Raw genomic sequence first — 16458 nt, 5'->3', positions numbered from 1 at the left:
CTCTCTCTCCCTCTCTGTGTCTAATCTCTCTCTCTCTCTCTGTCTAATCTCTCTCTCTCTCTCTCTCTCTCCTTCTCTGTGTCTAATCTCTCTCTCCCTCTCTCTCTACCCAATCTTAGCTCTCTCTCTCTCTCTCTCTCTCTCTCTCTCTCTCTCCTTCTTAAGTCAGGTCACGATGTCTTTATTGGTATGACTGTACAATATACAATACTGACAAAGAACTGAAAATGTTTACATTTTTAACTTCACACAATAATAACAAAAGCACTACCACCCCCAACCAATAATAGTAATAAAAAAGAAAGAAAAACACATAACAGATAATGTAACAAGTCACAAGACATTGACAAGCTATTGTAACTATTTAATATGTAAATATGTAAATATTTAAGACATTGACAAGCTATTGTAACTATTTAATATGTAAATATGTAAATATTTAAGACATTGACAAGCTATTGTAACTATTTAATATGTAAATATTTAACAAAGAGGACTGTGTGTGTGGAGCAGGACTGAGGAGAGGGGAGCTTGTCACTGTCTTTCAGGGGAAGACATGTGGCTACATATTTTGCAGCAAGAGTTGATGCAAATTATGAAAACATCTTGCTTGATGATATGTAGAAATCTAGTTGATGCAAAATATTTTGAAATCTTGCTCCAAGATAGATTTGTAATTTTTCATTTTGGGTCATATTACTAAAATTGGCGATTATGTTTTGTATTTTCATGTTTTGCATGTGAAATTGTCACATTGGACTTTATAGTAAAGGAGTAAAGGAAAAGAGAAAGTGCCTCTCTGTGTCTGTCACCTGCAGTGATCACATGTTCTCACCTCCTTTTCTCTGTATCTCATTACTCTGCCCTGGGGTAGATCTGATCTCTTCCGGGGCAGTTTCTAGGGCAACCCAGACCACCCAGTCTTCACCTCTCACTGGGACACTGGACACCACTTCTACCGCCAGCGGACTGGACATCCAAAGTCCAGAGTTGACGCACACACACACACACAGACAAACTGGCCACCTCTTCATATTAAATCCATTTAGATCAGTTGTGCTAAGACTGTCCAAACTAGTCCAACATTTGGAAAATTGATCAAATTTAGAATAAAATTCAGAAAATTTATGAAACATTCTCCTACTTTATCATGGGTTCATTTCACTGGTATGTTTTTTTCTGTCTGCCAACAACATAATGTTTGTGGTTGTGTTGTTAGATCACACCCACAACACATGCAGCCCAACACGGCACAGTGCTTGAAAACATTGGAAAGTTCCCATCTTAGAGAATCCGCTAATATTCCTCATAATCTTCTAAATACTGTTATGAAAGGACCCTTGACAAACCTGATCCCAAGTATCTCTTAAAAACCTCCATGCCTCAGTCCCAACTGATGGCTAACTAATGGAGGGCAATGAAAGATTGCCCTAGAAAGGTTATTCAGAATGGTACTGGTGCCAAGCAGTAGAGGAGATTATGCTACACATCAATATTAGGTTCTCAGGCTATATTAGATCATACAGAAGAACAGGTTTTAAAATACAGAATTTGGTCTTTAAACCCTAGTCAGCATTTTAACTATTATAAACCCGCACGTCACGGGTGGTCTCAGAACGTTAAAGTATATGAGGAGAAAAGAGAGAGACAGAGAGCGAGAACAAGAGAAGGAGAGAAAGAGAGAGAAAGAGAGAGAAAGAACGAGAGAGAGAGAGGGAGACAGAGAGGGAGGCGGTTCTATCCAAAATGCCCAGCTCGTCTGAATCAGGCTCACTGACGCTGAGCACTGGTGACCGTGCGATGGCCATCACTTGGGCAGAGAGGAGGGCATCCTTCCTGCACACATCCTTCGCTTAAACGCCTCCTCTCTCCTGAGCATGCAGCAGTGACAGGCCAATGAATGACCAACACAAGAACAGGAAGAGAGTCAGGACCGGCCAGAACAGATCGCCATGGATACGCTGCATGGATTACCACACAGGCAGGACCCTTGGTTCTGCCACACAAATGATCGTGTTGGCAGGGTGTGTGTGTGTGTGGGTGGATGTGGTGGGGAGGTGTGAGTGTAAGTGTGTGTGTGTGTGGGTGGGTGGGTGATTGGGTGTGGGGGCAGGGCTGAGTGTAAGTATGTATGTGTGTGTGTGTTTATGTTTGTGTGTGGTTGTGTGTGGAGGGGGTGGGAGGGGTGAGTGTAAGTGTGTGTGTGGGGGCGTGTAAATGAGTGTTTGTGGGTGGGTGGTTGGGTGTGGGGGCAGGGCTGAGTATAAGTGTGTGTGTGTGTGTGTGTGTTTGTGTTTGCGTTCATGTGCATGCATGTGGGTGTTCGTGTGTGAGTGTTTGGCGTGTGTGTGTATGTGTGTGTGTGTGTGTGTGTGTGTGGGTGGTTTAGCTCCTGGTCTAACTTCTCTTCCTATATAATTAGTCTTATAACAAGCACCTTGTCAATCCACGTTGCTTTAATGACCAACAAATGACATCCCCATCATCCACGCGGGCCTCCCACAGCACAAGACTCAAACCACTGCAGCACCCCTGCTTAGACAAGCTCTGTTACCACAGCTAACTCTGCTGAATGCCTTGTTACTGAATACTGATCTACTCTTTTATTAAGTTTTTGAGTTTCTTACCAAAATAAACAAACAAACAAACAAACAAACAATCTTGCTGATGACATAAACTGCCTCAAAATAAAACCTCAACTCAGTGGAAGTAACAGGGTGCTATACTGTTCTCAACAGCCGCATGACAGGCTAAATACGGCGAAGGCCAAACCATTCTGCAATCAGATAATTTTCAGGAAAGCCTGAAGAAACATGTTGGAGTTGTGCTCGCCATCCCATAATAATCTGAAGACCTCTTGCACGGCAATGAGCACATATTAGCAACAGTTTTTAAAAAAGCACTTCAATATTTTCTGCATAATTGAACTATTCATGTTCGCTTGTGTCACCGTCACCGTGCATTTCATCACAAGCGGCATTTTTAATGGTTTGTGCTCAGGAAAAGGGCACTGCATAGCAACACCAGTCCCAGTAAACCCCAACACACTCACAGCAGTGCTCACAATTCAGGACACCAGTCCCAATAAACCCCAACACACTCACAGCAGTGCTCACAATTCAGGACACCAGTCCCAATAAACCCCAACACACTCACAGCAGTGCTCACAATTCAGGACACCAGTCCCAAGTAAACCCCAACACACTCACAGCAGTGCTCACAATTCAGGACACCAGTCCCAATAAACCCCAAACACACTCACAGCAGTGCTCACAATTCAGGACACCAGTCCCAGTAAACCCCAACACACTCACAGCAGTGCTCACAATTCAGGACACCAGTCCCAATAAACCCAACACACTCACAGCAGTGCTCACAATTCAGGACACCAGTCCCAATAAACCCCAACACACTCACAGCAGTGCTCACAATTCAGGACACCAGTCCCAATAAACCCCAACACACTCACAGCAGTGCTCACAATTCAGGACACCAGTCCCAGTAAACCCCAACACACTCACAGCAGTGCTCACAATTCAGGACACCAGTCCCAATAAACCCCAACACACTCACAGCAGTGCTCACAATTCAGGACACCAGTCCCAATAAACCCCAACACACTCACAGCAGTGCTCACAATTCAGGACACCAGTCCCAATAAACCCCAAACACACTCACAGCAGTGCTCACAATTCAGGACACCAGTCCCAGTAAACCCCAACACACTCACAGCAGTGCTCACAATTCAGGACACCAGTCCCAGTAAACCCCAACACACTCACAGCAGTGCTCACAATTCAGGACACCAGTCCCAATAAACCCCAAACACACTCACAGCAGTGCTCACAATTCAGGACACCAGTCCCAATAAACCCCAAACACACTCACAGCAGTGCTCACAATTCAGGACACCAGTCCCAGTAAACCCCAACACACTCACAGCAGTGCTCACAATTCAGGACACCAGTCCCAATAAACCCCAAACACACTCACAGCAGTGCTCACAATTCAGGACACCAGTCCCAGTAAACCCCAACACACTCACAGCAGTGCTCACAATTCAGGACACCAGTCCCAATAAACCCAAACACACTCACAGCAGTGCTCACAATTCAGGACACCAGTCCCAATAAACCCAAACACACTCACAGCAGTGCTCACAATTCAGGACACCAGTCCCCAGTAAACCCCAACACACTCACAGCAGTGCTCACAATTCAGGACACCAGTCCCAATAAACCCCAACACACTCACAGCAGTGCTCACAATTCAGGACACCAGTCCCAATAAACCCCAAACACACTCACAGCAGTGCTCACAATTCAGGACACCAGTCCCAATAAACCCCAACACACTCACAGCAGTGCTCACAATTCAGGACACCAGTCCCAATAAACCCCAACACACTCACAGCAGTGCTCACAATTCAGGACACCAGTCCCAATAAACCCCAACACACTCACAGCAGTGCTCACAATTCAGGACACCAGTCCCAATAAACCCCAACACACTCACAGCAGTGCTCACAATTCAGGACACCAGTCCCAATAAACCCCAACACACTCACAGCAGTGCTCACAATTCAGGACACCAGTCCCAATAAACCCCAACACACTCACAGCAGTGCTCACAATTCAGGACACCAGTCCCAATAAACCCCAACACACTCACAGCAGTGCTCACAATTCAGGACACCAGTCCCAATAAACCCCAACACACTCACAGCAGTGCTCACAATTCAGGACACCAGTCCCAATAAACCCCAAACACACTCACAGCAGTGCTCACAATTCAGGACACCAGTCCCAATAAACCCCAACACACTCACAGCAGTGCTCACAATTCAGGACACCAGTCCCAATAAACCCCAACACACTCACAGCAGTGCTCACAATTCAGGACACCAGTCCCAATAAACCCCAAACACACTCACAGCAGTGCTCACAATTCAGGACACCAGTCCCAGTAAACCCCAACACACTCACAGCAGTGCTCACAATTCAGGACACCAGTCCCAATAAACCCCAACACACTCACAGCAGTGCTCACAATTCAGGACACCAGTCCCAATAAACCCCAAACACACTCACAGCAGTGCTCACAATTCAGGACACCAGTCCCAATAAACCCCAACACACTCACAGCAGTGCTCACAATTCAGGACACCAGTCCCAATAAACCCCAACACACTCACAGCAGTGCTCACAATTCAGGACACCAGTCCCAAGTAAACCCAACACACTCACAGCAGTGCTCACAATTCAGGACACCAGTCCCAATAAACCCCAACACACTCACAGCAGTGCTCACAATTCAGGACACCAGTCCCAATAAACCCCAAACACACTCACAGCAGTGCTCACAATTCAGGACACCAGTCCCAATAAACCCCAACACACTCACAGCAGTGCTCACAATTCAGGACACCAGTCCCAATAAACCCAAACACACTCACAGCAGTGCTCACAATTCAGGACACCAGTCCCAATAAACCCCAACACACTCACAGCAGTGCTCACAATTCAGGACACCAGTCCCAGTAAACCCCAAACACACTCACAGCAGTGCTCACAATTCAGGACACCAGTCCCAATAAACCCCAACACACTCACAGCAGTGCTCACAATTCAGGACACCAGTCCCAAGTAAACCCCAACACACTCACAGCAGTGCTCACAATTCAGGACACCAGTCCCAATAAACCCCAACACACTCACAGCAGTGCTCACAATTCAGGACACCAGTCCCAATAAACCCAAACACACTCACAGCAGTGCTCACAATTCAGGACACCAGTCCCAATAAACCCCAAACACACTCACAGCAGTGCTCACAATTCAGGACACCAGTCCCAATAAACCCCAACACACTCACAGCAGTGCTCACAATTCAGGACACCAGTCCCAATAAACCCAAACACACTCACAGCAGTGCTCACAATTCAGGGACACCAGTCCCAATAAACCCCAAACACACTCACAGCAGTGCTCACAATTCAGGACACCAGTCCCAATAAACCCCAAACACACTCACAGCAGTGCTCACAATTCAGGACACCAGTCCCAATAAACCCCAAACACACTCACAGCAGTGCTCACAATTCAGGACACCAGTCCCAATAAACCCCAACACACTCACAGCAGTGCTCACAATTCAGGACACCAGTCCCAATAAACCCAAACACACTCACAGCAGTGCTCACAATTCAGGACACCAGTCCCAATAAACCCCAACACACTCACAGCAGTGCTCACAATTCAGGACACCAGTCCCAATAAACCCCAAACACACTCACAGCAGTGCTCACAATTCAGGACACCAGTCCCAATAAACCCCAACACACTCACAGCAGTGCTCACAATTCAGGACACCAGTCCCAATAAACCCCAACACACTCACAGCAGTGCTCACAATAAGGACACCAGTCCCAATAAACCCCAAACACACTCACAGCAGTGCTCACAATTCAGGACACCAGTCCCAATAAACCCCAAACACACTCACAGCAGTGCTCACAATTCAGGACACCAGTCCCAATAAACCCCAACACACTCACAGCAGTGCTCACAATTCAGGACACCAGTCCCAATAAACCCCAACACACTCACAGCAGTGCTCACAATTCAGGACACCAGTCCCAATAAACCCCAACACACTCACAGCAGTGCTCACAATTCAGGACACCAGTCCCAATAAACCCCAAACACACTCACAGCAGTGCTCACAATTCAGGACACCAGTCCCAATAAACCCCAACACACTCACAGCAGTGCTCACAATTCAGGACACCAGTCCCAATAAACCCAAACACACTCACAGCAGTGCTCACAATTCAGGACACCAGTCCCAATAAACCCACACACACTCACAGCAGTGCTCACAATTCAGGACACCAGTCCCAATAAACCCCAAACACACTCACAGCAGTGCTCACAATTCAGGACACCAGTCCCAATAAACCCAAACACACTCACAGCAGTGCTCACAATTCAGGACACCAGTCCCAATAAACCCCAAACACACTCACAGCAGTGCTCACAATTCAGGACACCAGTCCCAATAAACCCCAAACACACTCACAGCAGTGCTCACAATTCAGGACACCAGTCCCAATAAACCCCAACACACTCACAGCAGTGCTCACAATTCAGGACACCAGTCCCAATAAACCCCAAACACACTCACAGCAGTGCTCACAATTCAGGACACCAGTCCCAATAAACCCCAACACACTCACAGCAGTGCTCACAATTCAGGACACCAGTCCCAATAAACCCCAACACACTCACAGCAGTGCTCACAATTCAGGACACCAGTCCCAATAAACCCCAACACACTCACAGCAGTGCTCACAATTCAGGACACCAGTCCCAATAAACCCCAACACACTCACAGCAGTGCTCACAATTCAGGACACCAGTCCCAATAAACCCCAAACACACTCACAGCAGTGCTCACAATTCAGGACACCAGTCCCAATAAACCCCAACACACTCACAGCAGTGCTCACAATTCAGGACACCAGTCCCAATAAACCCAAACACACTCACAGCAGTGCTCACAATTCAGGACACCAGTCCCAATAAAACCCCAACACACTCACAGCAGTGCTCACAATTCAGGACACCAGTCCCAATAAACCCCAACACACTCACAGCAGTGCTCACAATTCAGGGACACCAGTCCCAATAAACCCCAAACACACTCACAGCAGTGCTCACAATTCAGGACACCAGTCCCAATAAACCCCAAACACACTCACAGCAGTGCTCACAATTCAGGACACCAGTCCCAGTAAACCCCAACACACTCACAGCAGTGCTCACAATTCAGGACACCAGTCCCAATAAACCCCAAACACACTCACAGCAGTGCTCACAATTCAGGACACCAGTCCCAATAAACCCCAAACACACTCACAGCAGTGCTCACAATTCAGGACACCAGTCCCAATAAACCCCAACACACTCACAGCAGTGCTCACAATTCAGGACACCAGTCCCAATAAACCCCAAACACACTCACAGCAGTGCTCACAATTCAGGACACCAGTCCCAATAAACCCCAAACACACTCACAGCAGTGCTCACAATTCAGGACACCAGTCCCAATAAACCCAAACACACTCACAGCAGTGCTCACAATTCAGGACACCAGTCCCAATAAACCCCAACACACTCACAGCAGTGCTCACAATTCAGGACACCAGTCCCAATAAACCCCAAACACACTCACAGCAGTGCTCACAATTCAGGACACCAGTCCCAATAAACCCCAACACACTCACAGCAGTGCTCACAATTCAGGACACCAGTCCCAATAACCCCAAACACACTCACAGCAGTGCTCACAATTCAGGACACCAGTCCCAATAAACCCCAACACACTCACAGCAGTGCTCACAATTCAGGACACCAGTCCCAATAAACCCCAACACACTCACAGCAGTGCTCACAATTCAGGACACCAGTCCCAATAAACCCCAAACACACTCACAGCAGTGCTCACAATTCAGGACACCAGTCCCAATAAACCCCAAACACACTCACAGCAGTGCTCACAATTCAGGACACCAGTCCCAGTAAACCCCAACACACTCACAGCAGTGCTCACAATTCAGGACACCAGTCCCAATAAACCCAAACACACTCACAGCAGTGCTCACAATTCAGGACACCAGTCCCAATAAACCCCAAACACACTCACAGCAGTGCTCACAATTCAGGACACCAGTCCCAATAAACCCCAACACACTCACAGCAGTGCTCACAATTCAGGACACCAGTCCCAATAAACCCCAAACACACTCACAGCAGTGCTCACAATTCAGGACACCAGTCCCAATAAACCCCAAACACACTCACAGCAGTGCTCACAATTCAGGACACCAGTCCCAATAAACCCCAAACACACTCACAGCAGTGCTCACAATTCAGGACACCAGTCCCAATAAACCCCAAACACACTCACAGCAGTGCTCACAATTCAGGACACCAGTCCCAATAAACCCCAAACACACTCACAGCAGTGCTCACAATTCAGGACACCAGTCCCAATAACCCCAAACACACTCACAGCAGTGCTCACAATTCAGGACACCAGTCCCAATTAAACCCCAAACACACTCACAGCAGTGCTCACAATTCAGGACACCAGTCCCAATAAACCCCAACACACTCACAGCAGTGCTCACAATTCAGTACACCAGTCCAATAAACCCAACACACTCACAGCAGTGCTCACAATTCAGGACACCAGTCCCAATAAACCCCAAACACACTCACAGCAGTGCTCACAATTCAGGACACCAGTCCCAATAAACCCCAACACACTCACAGCAGTGCTCACAATTCAGGACACCAGTCCCAGTAAACCCCAACACACTCACAGCAGTGCTCACAATTCAGGACACCAGTCCCAGTAAACCCCAAACACACTCACAGCAGTGCTCACAATTCAGGACACCAGTCCCAATAAACCCCAAACACACTCACAGCAGTGCTCACAATTCAGGACAACCAGTCCAGTAAACCCAAACACACTCACAGCAGTGCTCACAATTCAGGACACCAGTCCCAATAAACCCCCAACACACTCACAGCAGTGCTCACAATTCAGGACACCAGTCCCAATAAACCCCAAACACACTCACAGCAGTGCTCACAATTCAGGACACCAGTCCCAATAAACCCCAACACACTCACAGCAGTGCTCACAATTCAGGACACCAGTCCCAATAAACCCAAACACACTCACAGCAGTGCTCACAATTCAGGACACCAGTCCCAATAAACCCCAAACACACTCACAGCAGTGCTCACAATTCAGGACACCAGTCCCAAAAAACCCCAAACACACTCACAGCAGTGCTCACAATTCAGGACACCAGTCCCAATAAACCCCAAACACACTCACAGCAGTGCTCACAATTCAGGACACCAGTCCCAATAAACCCCAAACACACTCACAGCAGTGCTCACAATTCAGGACACCAGTCCCAGTAAACCCCAAACACACTCACAGCAGTGCTCACAATTCAGGACACCAGTCCCAATAAACCCCAAACACACTCACAGCAGTGCTCACAATTCAGGACACCAGTCCCAATAAACCCCAAACACACTCACAGCAGTGCTCACAATTCAGGACACCAGTCCCAATAAACCCAAACACACTCACAGCAGTGCTCACAATTCAGGACACCAGTCCCAATAAACCCCAAACACACTCACAGCAGTGCTCACAATTCAGGACACCAGTCCCAATAAACCCCAAACACACTCACAGCAGTGCTCACAATTCAGGACACCAGTCCCAATAAACCCCAACACACTCACAGCAGTGCTCACAATTCAGGACACCAGTCCCAATAAACCCCAAACACACTCACAGCAGTGCTCACAATTCAGGACACCAGTCCCAATAAACCCCAACACACTCACAGCAGTGCTCACAATTCAGGACACCAGTCCCAATAAACCCCAAACACACTCACAGCAGTGCTCACAATTCAGGACACCAGTCCCAATAAACCCCAAACACACTCACAGCAGTGCTCACAATTCAGGACACCAGTCCCAATAAACCCCAAACACACTCACAGCAGTGCTCACAATTCAGGACACCAGTCCCAATAAACCCCAAACACACTCACAGCAGTGCTCACAATTCAGGACACCAGTCCCAATAAACCCCAAACACACTCACAGCAGTGCTCACAATTCAGGACACCAGTCCCAATAAACCCCCAACACACTCACAGCAGTGCTCACAATTCAGGACACCAGTCCCAATAAACCCCAACACACTCACAGCAGTGCTCACAATTCAGGACACCAGTCCCAATAAACCCCAAACACACTCACAGCAGTGCTCACAATTCAGGACACCAGTCCCAATAAACCCCAAACACACTCACAGCAGTGCTCACAATTCAGGACACCAGTCCCAATAAACCCCAACACACTCACAGCAGTGCTCACAATTCAGGACACCAGTCCCAATAAACCCCAAACACACTCACAGCAGTGCTCACAATTCAGGACACCAGTCCCAATAAACCCCAACACACTCACAGCAGTGCTCACAATTCAGGACACCAGTCCCAATAAACCCCAAACACACTCACAGCAGTGCTCACAATTCAGGACACCAGTCCCAATAAACCCCAAACACACTCACAGCAGTGCTCACAATTCAGGACACCAGTCCCAATAAACCCCAAACACACTCACAGCAGTGCTCACAATTCAGGACACCAGTCCCAATAAACCCCAAACACACTCACAGCAGTGCTCACAATTCAGGACACCAGTCCCAATAAACCCCAAACACACTCACAGCAGTGCTCACAATTCAGGACACCAGTCCCAATAAACCCCAAACACACTCACAGCAGTGCTCACAATTCAGGACACCAGTCCCAATAAACCCCAACACACTCACAGCAGTGCTCACAATTCAGGACACCAGTCCCAATAAACCCCAAACACACTCACAGCAGTGCTCACAATTCAGGACACCAGTCCCAATAAACCCCAACACACTCACAGCAGTGCTCACAATTCAGGACACCAGTCCCAATAAACCCCAACACACTCACAGCAGTGCTCACAATTCAGGACACCAGTCCCAGTAAACCCAAACACACTCACAGCAGTGCTCACAATTCAGGACACCAGTCCCAATAAACCCCAAACACACTCACAGCAGTGCTCACAATTCAGGACACCAGTCCCAATAAACCCCAAACACACTCACAGCAGTGCTCACAATTCAGGACACCAGTCCCAATAAACCCCAAACACACTCACAGCAGTGCTCACAATTCAGGACACCAGTCCCAATAAACCCCAAACACACTCACAGCAGTGCTCACAATTCAGGACACCAGTCCCAATAAACCCCAAACACACTCACAGCAGTGCTCACAATTCCGGACACCAGTCCCAATAAACCCCAAACACACTCACAGCAGTGCTCACAATTCAGGACACCAGTCCCAATAAACCCCAAACACACTCACAGCAGTGCTCACAATTCAGGACACCAGTCCCAATAAACCCCAAACACACTCACAGCAGTGCTCACAATTCAGGACACCAGTCCCAATAAACCCCAAACACACTCACAGCAGTGCTCACAATTCAGGACACCAGTCCCAATAAACCCCAAACACACTCACAGCAGTGCTCACAATTCAGGACACCAGTCCCAATAAACCCCAAACACACTCACAGCAGTGCTCACAATTCAGGACACCAGTCCCAATAAACCCCAAACACACTCACAGCAGTGCTCACAATTCAGGACACCAGTCCCAATAAACCCCAAACACACTCACAGCAGTGCTCACAATTCCGGACACTGATTCTGACCACCATCTGCTCAACATTCCACTAGCTCCCAGTAAAATGCATCAGCCATATTTCAATGAACAGCCTGTTAGGCGGGATTCACCTAGTGCCCAGAACACGTCCACGTAGATCCACGATCAAGATTCCATTTGTTTGTTTTCTATAAGAAACAAATGGCTTTTCTGAAAAGGAGGAAGTCCAGAAGAAAGTTGGAATGATGCGTGTGTCTTTCCGAGCAGGACCTGCACGTCCTCCTTAAATCAAACAACACACACTCCCACATTAAAAATGGGACGTCCTGAAAACTCCACTAGCGAATGAAACACAGTGATTCATGTGTTCAGGACCCACATCTCAGCATTTGAGATATATGTGTTAGAATTTGATCATGACGCAGCCATATAGGCTTTCAACTGCACTTTTCACAATGCCAGTAACCTGTCCAGTAGCTCATGCTAAGCGATGGGAAATAGCAACGTTTCTATTAGATGAACATAATTTAGCATTATGATGGCCAATATCACCGACTAAAAGACCCACCAAACACGTCTTCAGGAGACAGGTAATGGCAGATGGAAAACTAGCTTCACGTTGAAATCCCACAACACTGGAGCAGATCTGGAGCGCTTTACATTCAGTGGTTACCTGCAACAAGCATCTAATCTTCATTTTTCTCTAGAATGAGAGGTTCCGTGCCTACAACTATTAAAGCCCCCAGTCAGGGCACTGCTTTACACACCACACAAAGCTGGGGCTCTCTACTAGCCAGATAACCTACTCTAACAGTCCAGATCTGCCTACACAAGACGAAGTAAGGAACATTCTTACTGGATGATCCCCGGCCTTAAGATTAAGTTATCCAGTTTGCTGAAGAGATTCGGCTTTTTTGAAATCCTGCAGTGAGGTAACGTTAGCCATTTGTATGCTGAACATTGTTATGTGTACAGTTCTTTCATTTAAGGCCTCATTTTAAAGCAAAAGGTAAAAAAACAGAATTAATGATGTCTTCTTTATGAGGAAGACATAATCTGGAAGACCCTCAACCAGCAAGCATTCAATGGAATTTCCATGTTGGACTAAGGAGGTTAAGGACAACCACCCAAGATCTCAGCCAAACATGATCAGTGCAGGGTGGGTGATATGAGCTAAAAATAATACTGTGCAATCCAAGAAAATGAAAAACACTTTCCATTCTGTTTAAAACAGGTAGAGCAAGGTTGTGCTCATACTGAAGTCATGGGTTTGATTCCCACAGAGCACATATAATGTCATACGTGATAAATACGCAACATATACATGAGTCACTCTGGATAAGAGTGCTGTAAAATGTAAAAAACACAATACAAACAAAGCAAACGCAACTGGACACCACAATCCACTAATGCTAAATTATGCAAACAATAATAAACCTCTTTAAAATGATCATAAAACTGGGATAAATAAGACCTAATACAACGAGAATGGCTAAATTATGAGTGCGTATACACATAAAGCTATATCAAAAGGCTTTTAAATACAATACTGCTGTAATGTGTTTTTTAACACTATTATCTAGTACAGTATGGTTTTGGTTCTCTCTCCCTGATCACAGAGAATGCCCAACGCCATTTGCCAGATATGGAATTACATCTGTTGCAATAATTAAATGTCTCACTATTTTAAAAAAACACAACTACCAAGCAACCAAAAAAAACTAGTGCAGTGGTCATTTTAAAGCATGCCACTACATAATGGAGGAATATAGTCAATACTACTATAATATTGTATGTTCCCCCCTTGTGGTGGATGTAGGCGAGGGGGGTTGGGGGTTCAGGGACGTTAACAGGCAACTGGTGTTGTCTGGGAGTATGAAGTCGAGGTCCATTAACGGCTCGCCTAAGAAAACAGGGTTAGTTCCTCGAGCCGGAGGTCAGTTTGCGTATAAACCGGAGCCACGTGCATTAAGAAGCACCGCCTTTACGAGACTGTCACTTTAATAATTCATGAAGAGCCATTCGAGCCACCCATTCCAGATCTTAAACTGCGGCGGTGACCTTTGACCTAAGGACAATTGACCCGCTGCCAGTTATAGACAAGCTTAAAACAAAATAAGAGAATAGTCCATTTGTAGGCTTAAAAGGCTGCATCCGATGTATGTATATATGTATGTATGTATGTGTGTGTGTGTGTGTGTGTGTGTGTGTGTGTGTGTGTGTGTGTGTATGTATATATATATATATATATATATATATATATATATATATATATATATATATATATATATATATATATATATATATATATATATATCTCGACGCGTCATAATATCGCATGAGGCTCTGGTTCGACCCCGTCTTTGCGGAGCCTGCATATGGACGGCAGGGGTTTAATTTGACTTCCACCGAACCGCTTTTATCCAAAACAAATGTCAAGTGCTTCGCCGGTAGCGGTTCGTCTATCGCATACGTGTCTGGTGAGGCTTCGAGCTACCCCATTGCTAAGGTCAGGCAGGTGTCCAGCAGGAACCGCTGCGGTTTCTTTTACAGTGATCCAAATCAGCAAAACAGCAGTTTCAGGACAAAGCGTGAAATTAATATTCATCGAGCTTGTTCTTCAAGAAAAGCCACTGTCTTTTTATCAAACAAACATAATGCTTCAGTATTTACTCTGCATTCACATACAGGTCAGTTATGTACTAAACGCATTAACAGAGCAGTATCCCCTATTGCCATAGGACCAGACCAGGTGAGCAGGACTGGCTGTTTAACAATAACACATTAAATCTACAACACGAGTATGTTGTTTCCAACCTAAAGCAGCAGAAGTCGCGTGGATCTCGCCAAGCAGCTGAAATTGTGCATATGCGTTCCGCGTGCCGCTCTCCTAACCATCTTAATCATGTGACGCTCGCGGAATAAAGAGACGGGACGGCAGACGCCAGGTTCGTCGCATTGGGAGCCTCGAGCGGGCGAGGATGCGGTGCTGGCGAGTAACACACTTCTCACACACACCGGGGCAAATGCAGTGTAGCCCGCTCGAGCTTTCCTAACGGGCACGCTCAGGGCGACGGCACATCGCAACTGTGGCAAACGTGCAAGCGCGAGATGGCACTGCGTCGATTAAACAGCTCGGCAGCGTAACCCGTGTTTGACATCTTTGTTCCTGGCACGCTCTCTGCAATCGCGCGACCTCTCGGTCCAGGGAGCGTACGTGACTGAATGTTTCGCTGTGCAGTGTTGTGCTCGATGCACGAGAACTGATGCACGCACCACAGCCCAAATGCCCATCGCGCGAAGACACTACACCCCGTTAGACGCGTCGCACGCTCGAGGAAACGGCTACGAATCCTCTGCCCGTCGAGCGTCTTCACGCGCGCCAACAGACCGTAATTGATCCGTAAATTTCTCCGTCCTTCTGCTTCAAAACGCGCAACGACTTCCGTCCCCTTCGCAACGATCAATATTCCCCACCCCACCCTTCACGCGCCTCCGCATCGGCGTCCCCAGCGCGCGACCTACCATTCCGTGCCAGTCGAGCAGCCTAGTCCGGTGACTCGTCTTGTTCCAGATTTTTAAAAATTTTTTTAAAAAGATCCGTCGGGCTACATGGAAAAACGGCGGTTGAGAACGAGCAGAGACCAACGACGATCAAAGCAAACCGGTGGCTCGACGCCGGGAGCGCGCTGCGGATTCACTGGCCGCTCACCGCCGTGCAACCATCGTGCCGCGCGACGCTGCCTGGACCATTGTGGAGCCTGCCGGAGAGATGGGGAAGGGGGTTAGGGAGGAGGGAAAAAGGAAAAAAGGGTTGCTGTGGCAACCACGGGGAGCGCACATGACGTCAAAACCGAAAGCCGCCCGGACGGAGGATTGCGGCGAGCTCGCGCGCACGGAGCTCGCGGACGGCGGAGTACGGTTCACCTGAACGGCTCCGCAGTCGAACCGAGTCGCGGGCCGAGAAGCGTTTGGTTATTTGTTTATTATTATAGAGATTTGTTTATTATTATAGAGATCTGACGCATTCTGTTATTTGTTTATTAAGATGCGCTTCCTCCGATATAGGCCTATCTACTCTGTTACTGAAGCCGCGTTTGCAGGGGAGCGGAGAAATCGAAATAAATACA

At 47.3% G+C, this 16458-nt stretch overlaps 1 protein-coding gene across 2 annotated transcripts in view; it reads right to left on the bottom strand.

Moving 5' to 3' along the window:
* mapk10 (mitogen-activated protein kinase 10) overlaps positions 1–16101 on the bottom strand; it is a 75580-nt gene extending 59479 nt beyond the window's left edge. The window contains exon 1 of one of the 2 annotated variants that reach the window (XM_035527070.1): positions 15854–16101. In XM_035527070.1, the coding sequence (XP_035382963.1) occupies positions 15854–15856 (3 nt within the window). In that variant the 5' untranslated portion in view covers positions 15857–16101. The remainder of the gene's footprint in view (positions 1–15853) is intronic. The other variant, XM_035527076.1, reaches the window with a different exon arrangement.
* Positions 16102–16458: the final 357 nt, after the last annotated feature.

This window comes from Electrophorus electricus, chromosome 6, assembly GCF_013358815.1.
Source record: "Electrophorus electricus isolate fEleEle1 chromosome 6, fEleEle1.pri, whole genome shotgun sequence".
Taxonomy (NCBI): Eukaryota; Metazoa; Chordata; class Actinopteri; order Gymnotiformes; family Gymnotidae; genus Electrophorus; species Electrophorus electricus.
Note: the sequence above shows the minus strand (reverse complement) of the source record. Positions and strands in the feature narration are given on the sequence as shown.